The following is a 14,118-nucleotide window of genomic DNA, read 5'->3' on the forward strand; positions in this document are numbered from 1 at the left end:
TCTATTACAAGTACAGCTCATATGCTGCAACAGTGACTAGATAACACAGCAGGACTGACTTCTGCATCTGTCCCTGCATGTGGCTATAGTATGGCAGGTGAGCCATTCGGCGCCTGCCTCTACAGCGGCTACAGTACCATAGTAGGGAGCCTTTTCGGCGCCGTCTTCCCTTGCTGTGTGTTCACATAAGAAAGCAATAGATTATCTAATAATTTTTCCCATAATCCTACTGCTATCTCTTGTACCCCCTCCATGCCGATCATCTCCTTCGGTCCCATGAGTCGAAGACGTCCAAGCGGCTTGGTGAGGACGTCCGTGAGTTGCAGACTAGTTTCGAAGAACTCGGTGACGATCTACCCTTCATCGACACAGTCCCAGATGAAGTGGAACTTCACGTCGATGTGCTTGCTTTGGTCGTGCAGAACCGAATTCTTCGTGAGGGCGATGGCAAGCTGGTTGTCCACCATCAGTGTTGGTGGGTGAGCTTCTGCACCGGTCAGCTCACCCAGCAGCCGGCGCAGCCACACAACTTGGCACACCGCTATGGCCACAGCTACGTACTCTGCCTCGCACGTAGATAGCGCCACCATCTTCTATTTCAGCGACAGCCATGAAATTAGAGCCGACTCGAGAAAGACGAGCATGCCAAAGGTGCTCTGTCATCCGTCGATGTCCCCCGCCATGTCTGCATCATGGAACACAGTGAGCTGCAGCCTACTCCCACCGGTCTTGAGAAAAATGATCCCCTAATCCACCGTCCCTTTGATGTAGCACAGTAGCCGCTTCACCGTAGCCCAGTGATCCTCTCTAGGATCCTTCATGAAGCGACTGGCGTAGCCCACGATGAACACAATGTCCAGCCTCATGTGGACTAGGTAGCACAGACCGCCGACGATGCTTCGGTAGAGTGTTGCATCCACCTTCGCTGCGGTGCTGTCCTTCGTCAGCTTTAGCTGCTCCTCCATCGGAGTCACGCATGGCTTGCACTCAGCCATGCCGCTCTGCTCCAACAGCTTTGAGGCATACGTGCTTTGACCGAACATGAGTTCCTCCTTCCCCTATCTCACCTCGATGCTGAGGTAGTAGGAGAGTGCGCCGAGATCGCTCATTCGAAAACGAGCCACCATCTCTCGCTTGAAGCCGTTGATGTCCTCTATGCGCATGCTGGTGATGATCAAGTCGTCCACATACACATCGTCGATGAGCTCCTCCTTCCCCCATCGCCATGTGTAGAGCGCGTGCTCGGTTGCGCACCGCTGGAACCCAACCTCACCTAGCATGGCATCAAGCTTGGTGTTCCATGCTCATGGGGCCTACCGCAGCCCATAGAGCGCCTTGCGCAGTCGGAGCACCCTGTGCTCCTCTCCCTTGACAGCAAAACCTGGAGGTTGTCTAACAAAGACCGTCTCCACCAGTTCATCATTGAGGAAGGCCAATTTAATGTCCAAGTGATGGATGCGCCAATCCTTTGCTGCTGCCAAAGCTAGTAGTAAACGGACTGACTCCATGCGCGCTACTAGTGCAAAGACTTCCTTAAAGTCTATGCCTTCACGCTGAACAAAGCCTCGGGCGACAAGGCACGCCTTGTGCTTGACAACGGCGTCGAGCTCATCTCTCTTGACCTTATACACCCACTTCAGGCTGATCGGACAACATCCTAGAGGTAGATCGACGAGATGCCATGTCTCATTTTCCTCGATTGCCTTCGTCTCTTCTAGCATCGCCCATCACCAGTTCTGTCACGCTCGGCTAGCACAAATGTGGGTGGTTCCTCTACACTGACGAGTAGCAGCTCTTGGTCATTGAGTAGCTAACCAACCAGTCTAGAGGGCCCTATGCCACCAACGATGTCGTCCAGCTTATGGAACCGCACCTTCTCACCTTCATGGAAGGCATCCACAAACTCAGTGATGTCACTTGGAGGTGAGGCGAACTCGATTAGTGTTGATGGAATTCCCTATTCCACCAGAGTGCTCGGCACAACACCTGGAGTGCTCGGCACCCTAGTTGTAGTGCTCGGCACTACTTCTGGACAGCTCGTCACTACCCCTGCAGTGCTTGGCACTACTATATGAGTGCTCAGCCTTAGTCTTGGAGTGATCGGCACCACTACAAGACCTCTTGGCTCCGCTACGAGAGTGCTTGGCACCCGTCCTGGAGCCACTATAGAACCTCCCGGCACTGCTCCAGGAGTGCTTGGCTCTGCCGCTGGAGTGCTCAGCACTCCCGGAGTGCTCAGCACCTCTTCCCTAGCATCTCCACCACCGTGGATGACCAAGTGCTCGACGATGAAGGTGCTGGTGAAGCCACCAGCTTTCCCCATGCTCGGACTAGTCTAGTCCCAAGCCGCCTTCTCATCGAACACGACGTCGCGCGAGACAAGCACCTTGTCTCCACGTGGGTCGTAGAGCTAGTACACCTTGGTACCCTCTGCGTAGCCTAGGAACACCATTGGTGTGCTCCTGTCCTCTAGCTTAGTGAGGATCGGCTTCGTCTTCCTAACGTGGCCGATGTAGCCAAATGTCCGGAGGAAGGACACGCTTGGCTTGCGCCCATACCAAGCTTCGAATGGTGTCTTGCCCGTCAGGGCCTTGGTCAGACCGCGGTTGAGGATGAAGACCGTAGTGGTCACCGCTTCACCTCAGAACCTTGCTGGCATGCCTTTGGCCTTCATCATGGATCAAGCCATGCAGACCACCATCTGGTTTTGCCTCTCCACCATGCCATTCTATTGTGGCGAGTACGGCGTGGTGTGGTGTTGCACCACACCCTGATCCGTGCAGTATGCAGCGAACTCCATTGAAGTGAATTCGCCACCACAATCAGTCCTCAGCATGTGGACCTTCTTGCCGCTCTCGGCCTCCACGCGCATCTTGAACTTCTTGATCGCCATCGCCGCTTCGTCCTTGCTCGTCAAGAGTTGCAGCCACATGTAACGACTGCAATCATCCACGAGCAGGAGGAAGTACCGTCGACCACCATTTGTAGCTGGCGTGATTGGCCCACAGAGGTCGCCATGGACGAGCTCGAGAGCGTCCTTCGCACGATACTTGGCCGCCTTTGGGAATGGTAGCCTCCTCTGCTTCCCGGCCAGGCAGCTGTTACATAGCTCACCTCCGTGCTTGATGTGGGGTAGCCCTCAGACCATCTTCTCTAGCCGACCAAGCGTGTCGAAGCTGAGATGTCCGAATTGGACATGCCACAGCCATGGTTCCTCGGTGTGCCTTGCCGCCAGGCACACCGGCTGCTCTACCTTCAGGTCAAGCAGGTACAACTAGTTCTAGGACCTCTTCACCTTGGCGAGAAGTCATTGCTCCCGGTCCTTGATCCTAAGGACTCCATCCTTGATCAGTACCTCGCTACCATGCTCATCCAGCTGACCAATGTCGATGATGCTAGAACACAGCTGTGGGATGTAATATGCATCCTTTAGCGTGCGGTGCTCCCTGTTCTAGCACCTAAAGATGATGGTGCCGTGCCCTTGGATAGCCACCCTTGAGCTGTCACCAAACTTCACCGTACCGGTAACATCATCATCGAGCTCAGAGAAGGATGCCTTGGAGCCCGTCTTGTGGTTGCTGGCACCAGAGTCTAGGTACCACCACTGCTCCTGGTCGGTGCCCACACATCCGAGGTGGACATGGGCGTGTGGTTCATCGAGGTTGATAGCCTTTAGGGCCTTCCTAGGTCCTTCCACCATCGTCGCCTCTTCCTTCTCCTCAGCCTTGATGTCGTGCAGTGCATAGAACATCACCATCAAGATAGTGGCCTCATCATCATCATTAGCTTGCGCCAGATGAACCTTAGTCTTCTTCTCCTACTTATGATTTGGGCACTCTCATGCCCAATGGCTTGTCTTCCCGCAGCGTCGACAGGCGTTGGAGTCGACCTGCTTTTTCTTCTCTAAAGAAGCCTTGCTGTGGCACTTGCCATCGCCACTGTGGCTGGAGGAGGCTACCTTCTCGAATTTCTCCGAGTAGCCCACTCCTCTTCTATTAGCAGTAGTTTGCCGCTGTCCTTCATTGTTGTCGCCTGCTCTAGGCGCTCGTCCACCGCCCGTAGATGGCCTATCACATCCTCAATGGTGAGGGTGGATAAGTCCAGCATCGTCTCTATAGAGAGAGCGATCTAGATGTACTTTACTGGCACGGAGTGGAGGTACTTGGAGACCGCCTCCTCTTCGTCGATGGTGATGCCGTGGCTTTTTAGCTTGCTGATGAGCGTCTACAGGTGGAGGGAGAAGTCCTCCACCATTTCACCATCCTTGAACTTGAGGTTGGCGTACTCCTGCTTCAGAATCTAGGACGTTGCCTTCTTTGCGCGGTCGGAACCGACGCGCATCGCCGCAATAGCCCCCCACGCCTCCTTAGCCGAGCTCTTCGCCCTGAACGGCTCCCTGTACTCCACCGGTACAGCAGCGAGGATAGCCTCTAATGCTGACATGTCATCTTCCTCATTGTTGGTGCCCTTGTCAACAACATTTTAGAGCTGCCGAGCTCTGAGCTTGACTTTCATGGTCACCGACCACTCTCCATAGTTGGTGCGATTCAGCATCGGCCAACTGGTGCCGCTGACCTCCCGCACCATGCGAACAACGACCTTCGGTCGTGGCTGGGTAGCAGCAGCGGTGCCACTGCTGTTGCCCATCTCTGAACCGTTCGTCGTCGCCAGTGGTTAGTCCGACGATGGCGCTTGTACGGCTCTGATACCACTTGTTAGCCCACAAGATCACCGGCTCAGGTGAGTTGACCACTCACCAGTCTTACCGAGCACCCGCTAGTGTTGCCGAGCACTCACTAGCTAAGCCAACCACGAACAAGCATTGTCCGACCACACACACTATGGCTAGAGGTAGAAGAAGAGGGAGAACAGAGCATACACATAGTACAAGCATCAGCGTTGGCTGGAGCCCTATATAAGAGATGACAAATCTGAACTCTCTTTGTTTGAGTTGCAGCGGCAAACTATATATACAACTCTATCCATCTAGTCCTAGTACAGCTCTCATGCTGCAACAGTGACTAGATAACACAGCAGGACTGACTTCTGCGTCTGTCCCTGCATGTGGCTATAGTACGGCAGGTGAGCCGTTCGGCGCCTGCCTCTACAGCGGCTACAGTACCACAACAGGGAGCCTTTTCGGCGTCGCCTTCCCTCGCTGTGTGTTCACACAAGGAAGCAGTAGATTATCTAACAGGAATCAAGGAAAGAAGACCAAGTCTAGCTCGTGGACCCCAGTGAACTGAGGGTCTATTCACCGGGATTATCTATATGCATATTCATTGCCTCTTGCATGCTCATGCAAATTGCCAGAGAGGAATATTTGTCCACCAGCTAGACTAGGTTTTGGCCATGTCCTTCAGCAAATTTCGCAATTGGGTGGTGTCCAACAATTTTTGCCTATATGTTGAGGGAGGCAACAGAGATGGGCTTAATTCCAATTTAACGATGTTCAGTGAGAGCTTTGGTAGTTTGCGGTCTACTATGTGTCATGTTTGTCCACATTGCCATCCTGCTCTAGATTGATATCCCCACAGGTTGTGCAGACCATTTATGTTCTGCCGAACCATAGTGTTTGTCCCACAAATAGAAACAAGCAGATCTCTTCCACATTGTGTACTGGCCATTTATTGTCAGTGCGACAGACAGTCGGCCTGTTCGCTGGTTGGTTTCTGGGCTGGTTTGGTCTGGCTGGTGCTGATTTGTTGTGAGAGGAAAACATTGTTGGCTGGCTGGTTTGGGCTGGCTGAAACCAACAAGCGAACATGCTGAGTGAAGTAAGTGGCAAAGGTGATTAATCGTTGTAAGTGAACTATGACGACATTTTCCAGTATGTATTTGTTGGCGCTCTGTGTACTTACCAACCAGCATTGGTTACCTGAAGAGGAAGGTGTTGATCACTTGATTGAGGCCTGGGGTATCATGGTCATTTCCTCTCCTTAATCTGTCCTAAAAATCCTATAAATGGTTACATTTATGGATGGAAGAAGTATGATCAGGCTTTGCTTTATGATGACTGCCGAGCACCAATTATATTTATCAGTATCTAACAAAACTTGTTCATTATGTGTTGCATTGAGGCACACACTGAAAAACTTGTTCATTATGATCTGTCAACAATTACAGTGGCATATTTGACTACTAAATATTAAATGTTATGTAGGCTCTTAAAAAATGAGCTTAACGTTTAGGAAGAAATGAACAAACCAAGGCCGTTTTTAGTTTCCTCCTTTATTAATGCAGAAATTAGAAAAAATGGAGAAATTAACTTTTTAATGTTTAAAGGGAGAAATTAGAAAAAATGGTTCTCGCGATTTCACTATAAATTATTTTTCACCAGTAGCATATCTATAAATTTTGCATGGTTTTACAGAATCTTCTGCCACGGAGCTGCCATGTTTATAGATTGTTTGGATAATCTGTTCTGGATTTCAATATAACGCTCGCAAGTTTTATGGCACCCATCAAATTTAGGCATATGCTCTGAGTCTTATGTGTTGGGATTCAAATGTTATTTTCATCAATCTGAATTTGCTAAGATTTTGGGGTCGTCCATCCTTTTCATTCTTACTTTCTTATTGAATGAGTCGTTTGTCATTCTTTATTTTCAACTGTTCTAGTGTTATCCTTAGCATTTGAGATGCATGAATTATTGTCCTTTTCCTCATTGTGAACGAATGGTATTTTTTATATATAAAATCTGTCTCGATGTTATGGCTGTATGACTGTATTTATGGAATCCCATTTATTAACATTCCGTGTTTTTCCTTGCTCAATACAAGTTGATTGACATATGAAACCATTTATCTCAGCTAGCAAGACATGACATTGGTGCTTGATCAAAAGCGCTGGAAGAAAATTCTTGAGAAGAAGCAACAGAAAGCTTAAGGTGAGCCAATTTCTCCTGTCATATTATGGTTAGCTGATGCACATGCTCACACTTATGTTTAAGTCAATGTGGTACACTTTTTATCAGATGATGACAGTCGATACCAATCATGTCATGTTTTAACATGTTTCAGTTTCCCCTTGTGTCATTGTACTTTCCAACTACATGAGACAGTTGACTGAGGTTGTGTCAAGTCATCCATTGTGGTGCAGAAAGTTTAAGAGTCCTCTCTCTTTCGTTGAGGCTCTACTTTTTGGTTCCTTGTGTAGTGTTGAAACCCTGTGAAAACAAATGTATTGTGTTTAAACAGCACCCCCCCCCCCCCCCACCCACCCACACACACACACCCCACCACCACCAAAAAAAATGTCGTGTTTGCTCCAGCTCAAATCCTTAGATGGCGTTCAGATTTCAGAATGATCTGTTCATTGGTAGAATCTCTATGATCTTTTCAACATGCGATGTGTTGTCTAGCATCTGCAGCATTGGTTCTACTCTAAATAAATTCTACCGTTGACCTTATAGGTAGTAGTTACCTGGTCCTTGGTTTGCCATTTACCAAGATGGTTTATTGGGTATCCATTTTCCCATAAGGAATCCGAAAAGGCTCACCTCTTGGGCTCATTGGCTGCGTGTATCTACATACTACAGGGCCTGTTCGCTGGTTGGGGCTGGTGCTGGTTTGGGCTGGCTGATGCTGGTTTTTTGTGAGAGGAAAATACTGTTGGCTGGTTGGTTTGGGCTGGCTGAAACCAACAAGCGAACAGGCTAGCACAGGGCGATGATGATGCAGTCTGATTATAATTGTATATGGCCACCATCCAGTTTCGTTGTTTGCTCATGTAGGATTTTTTCTTGGATAATAGCTGTGAGCTGCAGAGCCTTGGGACGCTGTTCCAAATGAAATCAGAATGGCATCCAAGGGAAGAACTTGCTGATTGATCAGGACATGTTAAAAATAGGCTCTGAAGGGTTTATATATGTATGATCAACCGAGAGTACCCGGCACTTCATAGATATTCATGTAGCTAGAAAAGCAACTGAAGTCACTATGTGCTTGGACCACAAATTTGAACCTTCTGGATTCCGAAGTTTCAGTGAATCTGTGAGAACGAGTGGTTTGTGTTTTTTTTTTCTGACATAGAATTCAAAATTTAATAGCCTACTCTGAGAACCGCAGAAAAACAACCCTGAAACTTTGAGTGCAAAGATTATCAAGAAAGACCCCAGTGGTTCAGTTATCACCTTACAGCATAGCATCTGGAGACTCCCAAAATAATAAAAAGTATTGGTGCCCTAAGGAGGTCTATACTAGCTTGTAAGGTGAACATGTACCCCCAGGCACCAGCTACAGAAAATCCAGAGTAAGCAAGATGGAAAATCATGAATTCACACATTCATACACAAAGTTCAATTGTCTCCACGGTATACATTTCTGTGGCAGAGTGACATGAGTCACATGACTAATACCATCGAAACTCGAGGCGACCATCCATCCTATCACCCATAAAACTGATTGACAAAAAAAGGGCCCTGATGAGTGTGGCGCGATTTATGGATCTCTTCTAGTTCAACCTAATGAACTATTTATGCAAAAATGAGGGAAGGAATTGTCTAATTTTTTTTAGATGAACTAGAGGCGAATTGCAGATAACCGTTGGAGCACTACCCCGTCCTTAGGGCCTGTTTGGTAGGGTTCCTCTCCGGCTCCGGCTCATCCAGAGGAGCTCTAGCAAACGTTTGCAGGAGGAACAATTTTTTCAGCGAAAAACAGAGGAACTAGAGCTGTTTTTGACTAAAAAAAAGCTCCGACTCCTTTGAAGGAGCCCTGCCAAACACCCTCTTAGTGACATGATCCGTAACCTGCTGACCTTATGCATGGTTCCAGTATCTTAGGGAAGCTCCACAATTCTTTAACTATATTTTTCTTGTGTGGAGCTCAATATATGTAATAAAGCGCAGGGGCGATTTTCCTTGAAACCAACATGTACCATGCCCCCTTCTCCCTCTCCTCCTTTGTGATGACCATTAGGTACGGAGTCATTAAGGTGTTGTTTGCTTAGCAAGTGTAAATGCAAACGGTAATGGAATTATCGGTGCGGGACCCACGGGATACCCCGCAAGGAAGGGAGAAGAACTAGCCTAACTAGAATTCTTCCCCTGTAATCTTAGTAGTAGTATTATCTTGTAATCCTACTAGGAACTCTCATTGTAAACCAACTAGGACTCTGGCCTCCTGACTATATAAAGGAGGGCAGGGCTCCTTGAATCGAGAGTTCAAGACGACCATTGTACGACACAACACTGGATAATCAATCCAACGCAAAGGCTAACGCCGACTGGACGTAGGGCTATTACTCGATCAAAGATCGAGGGTCCGAACCAGGATAAATCGACTGTCTCTTGCGTTAACCGTCGAGTTCCGCATACGCTGAAGCCCGAACATACTGCCCTGGGAACCCCCGAGGCAGGCTATCGGTGATCAAACATCGACAGCTGGCGCGCCAGGTAGGGGCTTTCGGTGACTTTGCATCCGAGAGCTCGATGGACCTCGATAGCATGATCTTCTCGAAGGGATCAATCTTCATCTTCGGTTCATGGATCTGCGAGGCAGGCGACGATGGCAAGCTCCAAGGCCGTCTCCTCGAAGATTCAGATCATCATCAGGACTCTTTCAGTTCGACGACAATGACAGATCAACTTGTTGGAAGATTTGCGCAGCTCGCGATTTCCAATCCAACTCGGATTCTGCGACTTCACGCATCCGATTCAAACTCAAGTCCCGCTTCCGTGATGAAGTCTTGTCCGATTTCTTTCGGAAAACCGAGTTCTTTTCTGACAAAGCTCCGGAACATGACGTCAACCTATCAAGAATACTACTCGGAATTCACTGAAAGTACTTCAAAGAAGTCGGGTCCTCTTCCGTTCGGACTCCACAACATGGCAACACCTTATCAGACATGGCACGAAGGATCCACATATCCCGTGCTTAGAATGCCACTGAAAGGAGCCCAGGAAGGTCTCGTTTTAACTATAATATCTCAAGACTACATCGTTCACTGGCCAGGTACCATTCCTGAGGATGACGACACCCAACTAGTCGACGATACAACAACAGCAATTCTACCCTACCAAGAAGGAGATTCGATCTATGACCTTAAAACCTCTACTGAAGTTATCAACAGCTCTGGCTGTACGGAAATCAACGACGATGACAGAACAACTCACGCTAGAGAAGTATTGATGATTCACCATCCTCGATCACCATTGATCCCCCCAGAAGCACCCGACGTAAGGTCTTCAGATGAATCCGAATTAAACATATCACCATTTATCCAGGGGCACGATGGTGAGACTGAAAGTCAAAGGCAAGCGAGAGAAAGAAAGAATAAATTGAAACAAGGACGTCAACGCCGTGCTAAGCGGCGAAAGGACACTTGGATCAAATATGAGTCAGATCTAGCCGAGTACAACAGAAGAAAATCAGAGCGAGAAGTCGAAGAAGGACGAGCAGCGAATACACCCTACGATAAGATCCGAGAAGCATTAGAAGAACTCAGAGCAACTTCACATCCCAATGAAAAACAAGAACAGCTCCGGGACTTCCTCCGATCAACAGTCCTTAGGACGCGCGACAGAAGAGCAACATCTCATGAACAGGATGATCAAAATCAGAGGAAGTCCGCTTTCGAAAGACTTGGACCAAGTGGAAGTCACAACGGAGAGAGCCGAAGAAATCATAGTCAAAACAACCGAGTCGAACAACCAAGAAAGGCCAGAAGCGAAATGCCTACTCGGACAGCCACACAGAACTACTCTCACCAAGATGACAGTTGGCAAGAAGGGGGCGCAGAATCAGAATATACAGAAGCAGAACACACACGAAGATTAGAACTCGACAGTACAGAAGAAGTCAGAGTAAATGCTACCCTACAATCAGCAAGATACCTCCAAGGACTAAGGCGTCATTACAACAAAAATACACAGTCTCGATCACTACAAGTCGGAGACCTAGTACTAAGAAGAATACAAAAAACCGACGGACGCCACAAACTACCGAGTCCATGGAAAGGTCCTTTTATCATCACAAAAGTCATCGGACCAGGCACATACAAGCTCATAACTGAAGACGGAAAAGAAGTCAACAATACATGGCACATCAGTCAGCTACGAAGATTCTATGCATGAAAACAACTCAAGGGAAAATATGTATACAAGACGCAAGAGATCAACGTTCATGATCAACAAAGATGGCGCTCACCAAAAACATATGTATCATTGTGACACATCAGTATTCATGATCAATAAAGATGATTCTTTTTTGACAAACATATGTCTCATCATTGCTTTCTCCGAGTTGTTTCTTAAATGCAAAATGGCTGAAAAGACGTCTGAGCATCCCGGCCGAGAGCAAAATAGCTGAAAAGATGCTTGAGCCTGCCGATGAGGGTAGTGAAAGGATCTAACAATGCCTTGAGGGGGGGGGGGTGAATAGGCGTATCTAAAAATTACTACAAAAGCTAAGTTCAAATTTGTCAGCCACTGTCGGAAGTCCCGACGTTTGGGTCGGAACTCCCGACGTTGTCAGAAGTTCCAACGCAAACGTCAGCAGTTCCGACGCCTACGTGAACTACAAAAGCAGTGCCAAATTTAACTTTGCGGATAAATAAACTTACAACCTCACTTCCTAGTGGTTTGGTGAAGACGTTGGGTCACTCCCTTGACGCCGTAATGCCTCCAAACCGTAGATCGAGTCCAAATCCTAAAATGGAGATTTTGGAGACAAGGAGACAAGCACATACAAGTAATCTCAAGCAATCACAACAACAACAAGCACGCGGGACACAAGGATTTATCCCGAGGTTCGGCAACCCCACAAAGGAGCTCCTACGTCCTCGTTGTTGAGGTGACCACTAAGGTCGGAGTCTTTTCCACCTCCTTGCCTCTCTCAAAGCGACCACAAAGGTCACTTGAGCTTTCCACTAAGAAATCGAAAGGTGATACAAACTTCCCAAGGCTCTTCCACAAGATGGAAGCTCTAGGGCAACGCCTAGCCGGCTAGGGGCAAAGCCCCAAGAGTAATAGACGCAAAATCAACCGGCTTGACGAAGAAATCAAGTGCTCAAGCTTTCCAAAGTGATGCTCTCACTTAATCCACTCTCCTTTCACTCAAAACCCAAGGGAATCGAAGATTAGAGCAAGGGAGGAAGGAGAAGGGTGCTTTAGTTGCTTGGGAGCTGTTCAGCACGGAGTGAGTCTAACTGTGAAATGAGTCCGTAACGGTTAGAAGTGAAGAGAAGAGTATTTATACTCCAAGTGAAAATCCAACCGTTCAGATCTACGTCGGAAGTCCCGACGCAGATCCCGGGAGTTCCGACTACAATAGAAAACACTGTTCACAATGAGTCAGAAGTCCACGGGTGAAAGTCAGTGTCGGAACTCCCGGCAAACGTCGGGACTTCCGACTGTCGGAACTCCCGACGTTCGTCAGGACTTCCGACGTGCTCAGTTAAACAAACAGCCGGCACCGCAGATGCCGGGACTCCCGGCGAGGGTCAGGTCAGTGTCGGAACTCCCGGCGAACGTCGGGACTTCCGACGGTCGGAACTCCCGACGTTCGTCGGGACTTCCGACGAGCATAGACAGCGAGCAGTCAGAAGCACAGGCGCCGGGACTCCTGGCTTAGGTCGGGACTTCCGACTGTCGGGAGTTCCGACTTACGTCGGGACTTCCGACACCGAAAGTCACAGAAAATTATTCTAAGTGCGCGTGAAGTGCTAGAGTGGCTCTCTTTTGATTTTAATTAAATGCTTGAGCACTCTATCTTCCTCAGACCAACTAAACTTGCATCCCTCTTTATAGTGCGGCGGATCCTAAACTCAAAAATAAAATTAGAAACTTTGGAGATCGCTTTGAGTTCGTCCGTCCTTACAACTTCAAGAATTGAGGGATACCATTTCATCTTTATCAACTCTTTAATTCTTTCACGAGACTAATAGCTGCAACATATCTCATTAAGATCACATTAGTCCCTAATTTGGATGTCATCAATACACCAAAACCCACATAGGGGGCAAATGCACTTTCAATCTCCCCCTTTTTGGTAATTGATGACAACCAACTTAGGCTTTTATAAGAATGAGAGATTTTAAAACTTTTGAACCCCAAAATTTATGGAGAGCTCCCCCTTGATGTATGCATGAATTTGAATTTCAATTAGAATCATCTATACATGATTTGCATACACCGAGACGAAAGCTCCCCCTAAATTTTGCAATCCGTGGGGTGCAACAAGTGTGTGTGAACAAATAAGTATCGGAGAAAAGAGATGCAATATGACATGTTATTTCACACAACAAGTAAAAAGAAGTATGATGGCCAAGATTTCAAAGTAGAAACTTGAAGCAACATATGGCCATACAAAAAAAACATTCATCATGACAAGTAGAGATAAGCACAAGCAAATAAGATAGATTAAAACATAACTTATCCTACAATCATCCATCACACACATATAAATAGATAGTTGTCCATCACACGGTTGCCACCACACGACATAGTTCATACACGCTAAAGGTTTTAAAGTTCCAAAACATAAAGACCAACTAACTTATTACAATAGAAATCAAAGCCTAACACTCCCCCTTTGTCAACAAGTGCCAAAAGGGGTAGGCCGCATGAGAAACCAACTACTCATCATCGGAGTCATCATCATCGCCTTGGTCACCTTCCTCACCATCGTCGTCGTCTTCATCATCTTCTTCTTCCTCTTGATATTCCTCATCGTCTTCAGCTGCTTTCAATTTGCCATGAGGGCGAGAAGAAGCATCATCGTCGTACGCCGCACAAGCCTCATCATATAAAGCCAACGGATCACGAGGAGGCACAAATGGCGGTGGAGGAGAAGATACAATTCCTACTTGCTGTTCCAATCGATATAGCCTCTCTTGCATGTCGTGCTCACGCTGAGCACTAGCACAACACTGTCCAAACATATAGGTCATTAGAAACTTGAACTTACTGGGCTTCTTTTCGGAGGAGGACGAAGAGAGGGGCTCGTCACTGGATGACCGAGCAGCAGCAGCAGCAGGAGTAGTGGCAGCACCACGGCGAGAGCGAGAGCCCGAAGGACCTTTCCTTGTTGCACGGGCTGCCTCAGCTTTTTCTTTTAGTTCTCTAGCAGCAATAACAGAGGTCTTGTTGGATATCTTGAGGACCTTATGCTCAGA

The 14,118-nt window shown here is 47.8% G+C and overlaps 1 protein-coding gene across 1 annotated transcript; it reads right to left on the reverse strand.

Moving 5' to 3' along the window:
* Positions 1-746: 746 nt before the first annotated feature.
* LOC136451508 (uncharacterized mitochondrial protein AtMg00810-like) lies at positions 747-1,280 on the reverse strand. The gene is made up of 2 exons (XM_066452209.1): positions 1,068-1,280; positions 747-1,001 (listed from the first exon to the last, which is right to left on the reverse strand). The coding sequence occupies exons 1-2, from the start codon at positions 1,278-1,280 to the stop codon at positions 747-749; spliced, it is 468 nt and encodes a 155-aa protein (XP_066308306.1).
* Positions 1,281-14,118: the final 12,838 nt, after the last annotated feature.

This window comes from Miscanthus floridulus, chromosome 1, assembly GCF_019320115.1.
Source record: "Miscanthus floridulus cultivar M001 chromosome 1, ASM1932011v1, whole genome shotgun sequence".
Taxonomy (NCBI): Eukaryota; Viridiplantae; Streptophyta; class Magnoliopsida; order Poales; family Poaceae; genus Miscanthus; species Miscanthus floridulus.